The 3,452-nt window shown below is 49.8% G+C and overlaps 1 protein-coding gene across 1 annotated transcript in view; it reads right to left on the reverse strand.

Annotated features, from left to right (window-relative positions):
* The window catches only part of MASP1 (mannan binding lectin serine peptidase 1), a 23,961-nt gene extending 22,294 nt beyond the window's left edge, over positions 1-1,667 (reverse strand). The window contains exon 1 of the mRNA XM_017810457.1: positions 1,048-1,667. Within this exon, the coding sequence (XP_017665946.1) occupies positions 1,048-1,268 (221 nt within the window). The 5' untranslated portion in view covers positions 1,269-1,667. The remainder of the gene's footprint in view (positions 1-1,047) is intronic.
* Between the last annotated feature and the right edge of the window lie 1,785 nt (positions 1,668-3,452).

A 3,452-nucleotide genomic window follows, 5' to 3' on the forward strand; every position in this document is an offset into this window, starting at 1 on the left:
CCATTTGACCATGAAAGTGAGCATAAACTGAGTATTTCTCTGTGCGAGGAGAACACCACCTGTGCTAGAGGTGTGAACACAAAAGCCTGTGCCGTTGCATAAAAACCAGAAAGAGGATCAAACTTCAGGCTCTTTACACACAGTGGAGCATACAAAGGAAATTAGAGCCATTAGAGATGAAAATTTCTGCTTCCAAAAATAGGCACCAAGGCCTGGCAAAGGCTTGTAGGTGTGTACTACAGACATGGGAACTACTCACACGAACACGTACACCTGGTTTCAAAATCAGGGCTTGATTTAGGTATGCTGGTGAGGAAATTGAAGCTATATTAGTGGATTATTTTTAACTTGTCTGTGTTCTTTCAAAACCAGGGCAGTAAATTTCTGGGGTTCATTTATGTAGTGCCATCACTTTTCTCAGGTCTTCCTTACAAAGAAAAGTTAATGGGAGCTGAGAAATTTGGATTGATTTTTCTTTCAAGTAGAGTGAGGTTGAACATGCCTTTTTTTGACAGCTTTTCTGAAACCACAAAAATGTGAAAAGGGAAAAACTGTTCCTCCTCTGGTCAGAGTACATGCATGGGGCTGGATGTTCAGCTGGTGTAAATGGGCATCAGCTCCTCGATTTCAAGGGGCCGTTTGCTGGTGCAACTCTGTATTCCCTTAAACAAGGGAGGCAAAACAGCATCAAACTTCTTTCCCATGACAGGAAAGTCTTGACCTCAAGTAAAAGTAACTAATGACCGTGGTGTCCTCAGAAACCTGAAGCCCATGCAGCAGGTCCTGTCTCACTTGCACCTTTGTCCCTCGGACCACGGCAGAGTGGTGCCCATCACCCGACGCTCCCTCCCGGGATTCCGGCACGCAGGCTGGGCTGCGGCACGAAGCCGAGGCGTGAGCAATGCCTTGTTTGCTAACAGATAGGGGAAATGAAGCCACGGTCATCATCGAGAAACCTCCCTCAGCAGGATGGCCCCCCCTGCCCGGCCGTGCCCCGAGACCATGGTGTGCAGGAGCGCGGGGTCAGCCCATCGCAGAGCTACTCACCCCATTTTGCTGCTGGGAGGCTTTCCCGGTGGATTTGGTGCAGAGGATCGATGGCTCGTTCGCGGGGGACGGCTTTGCCTCCTTCCCAACGCTCCACTGTCCGCCTTATCTCTGTCCGGAGATTTGTGAGCGTGTGTGCGCCTATGTGTGTGTGCGTCTGGAGTTGTCTGGCATTTTCCATGCAGGTCACGCCTTTCCCTGCCTGCAGCCGTTCCCCACATCCAGGCGGGCAGCAGGCAGCAGGCAGACCTGCCCGCATCCGAGCCCTCCTCCCCGCCCGCCTCTCCCTCCTCTCCGCCGCGGGGCTGCCCTGCGCTCCAGCATTCAGCGGAGTTTTTGTCTTCCCTAATCTCCAGAGTTTTGTATGTGTGAGTGTGTGCCCATGCACATTGTGTTTTCTCTCTCTTTTTTCCCCCTCACAGCCTGCTTTGCCAGATGGCTAAAATTTGCCTCTCAATGGAGTCGGAGGCTCCAGCAAAAACAGAAGGCAAGAATGTGTGAAAAAAAAACCAACAAACCAAACCGTGTGGGGATAAATAGCTTTAGTGGTGGTGCTGCCGCTGGGATTGGCGCTCGGGACTTGCTTTCAGCATCTCTACTTAGTGCCAGGCAGCGTTTGGGATGGAAGTCTGGCTTCCAATAAACTTTGGAGTTGTGACAGTCCGAGTAAAATTAAGCCCTAGTTTGCAGCCTCCGGCAGAACTGGGGAATTGCCGGGTTCAGTATTTTGCCCCAGGGCAAAAGAGCAGCTTTAGATGTGGACTATGCTCAGGAATGAGATATTTAAACACCAAAGTTCCAGGTTTTGAGTCTGACTCCCTCCTGTTCAGGAAACAGGTAAAAACAAGAACACTCCCTGCTAAGCCACAGAAGATTGATCTCCCCTCCCTGTGCCAGGCACAAACCAACCCAAACTCCCCTGTCTGCATAGCTAAGTGGGAAGAAGACCTATCTGGGCTGCAAACAAGGGAAAAGCCCGTAGAAAGTCAAAGGATGCAAGCGACTCCCTCATTCAGAAATCTCCTTGGACACATGAAGAGCAAAACATTAATAGCTGTTTACCAACTGCAGCTTGAGCTGGTTAATGTAAACCCTGCAGACATCCACTGGCAGGCACGGATACACATGCGGCATGTTAAAAGGCACACACAAACAAGAGCCGGGAAGAGGCAGGGAAACAGGGATGTGTTGGCACCACTCCTGGAGCAGCAGCTCCCAGCCCTCCCGGACTCCCCAGCTCGCTGATGTCAGGCTGTGGCGCTGCTGTTAAAGGGGCAATGGTACCTCCAGCCTCTGCGTTAGCTTTGCCCCTCCAGCAGTCCTGGAGAAGCTGTGAGGGAAGGGGATAGAGTGGAAAAAAATAGAATTTTCTTTTTCCAGTTCTTGTCTTTTTACTTTGGGAGCGGTTATGGTTCCTTGTCTTCTCGTGCAGAAGCTGTTTCTCTTGCTCTCATGGCTCTCTGGTTTTGTGCTGGGAGAGAAATGGTACCTAAGAGACACAGTGAAGTAAAACAGAAAAATATGAGTGGAAAAGCACCAGAAAAACAGGAGAAAGGCTCTGGGCAAAGGGAAGATCTTGGTCTGCCATTATTTGTAGCCCTATTTGGGAAGTTTTAACAGCTTATCACTACACAGTCACGAGCTCTCACTCATGCTCACACACCCAGGCAGGCTGATCACATTAATTAATATGTAAGCAATGTGTCAAATGCAAGTATTTATTTTTGCAGGCAAGTGTGGTCTTGTCTGGGCCCTGAATACATTGTGATCTATTTTTTCCCTGCCTGTTCTGCAGGGTGGGTCCTTCATACACTTATTTTTCCATCACGGCAGCCTTCTGTAGCTTTTCGGAACAGCTCTAATTCAGGGGCAATTCTGAAGTGACATTTTCTATGCCTGTCGATGTTTCTTTCAAGCCAGATCACCCAGGGTCAAAGTCAGTGTCTACACTGCAAGGCTGGACTGGGAAATGTAAAGTGGCAACAGAAGCTGGATGCAGCGTGGGCTTGAAGCATCCACGCTGATCATTTAGGCTCTAGAAGGCAGGAGAGGATGCCCAAGATGCAGGCCACTGCAGATCCCTTCAGCAGCCCTCTGAGCTGATTTCCCTGTTAGACTGCTGTATCCTAGGGGATTTCCTTGACCTAGTGCTTGTTCCAGTCCACCAACCTTCTTGCTGTGCAGAATCATAGCTCCCTGAAAGCTCGTGCTGAGCAGCTCAGAGATCAGTTTTTTTCTGGCTAAGTCTGACCTGAGACGGTGTGGGCTCATAAAGAAAGTTGAGAAGCAGTGGCTGAATGGGCACAAATTTGGTTCTGCTGTACTCAAGTGCCTAAAACTGTCTGCAGCCTCCTGCACCCCCATTTCCTCCTGCTTGAAACTCCAGCCCCAACACCTGCAGTGTT

Source organism: Lepidothrix coronata, unplaced genomic scaffold (assembly GCF_001604755.1).
Source record: "Lepidothrix coronata isolate B3197 unplaced genomic scaffold, Lepidothrix_coronata-1.0 Scaffold29, whole genome shotgun sequence".
In the NCBI taxonomy this organism is placed as follows: Eukaryota; Metazoa; Chordata; class Aves; order Passeriformes; family Pipridae; genus Lepidothrix; species Lepidothrix coronata.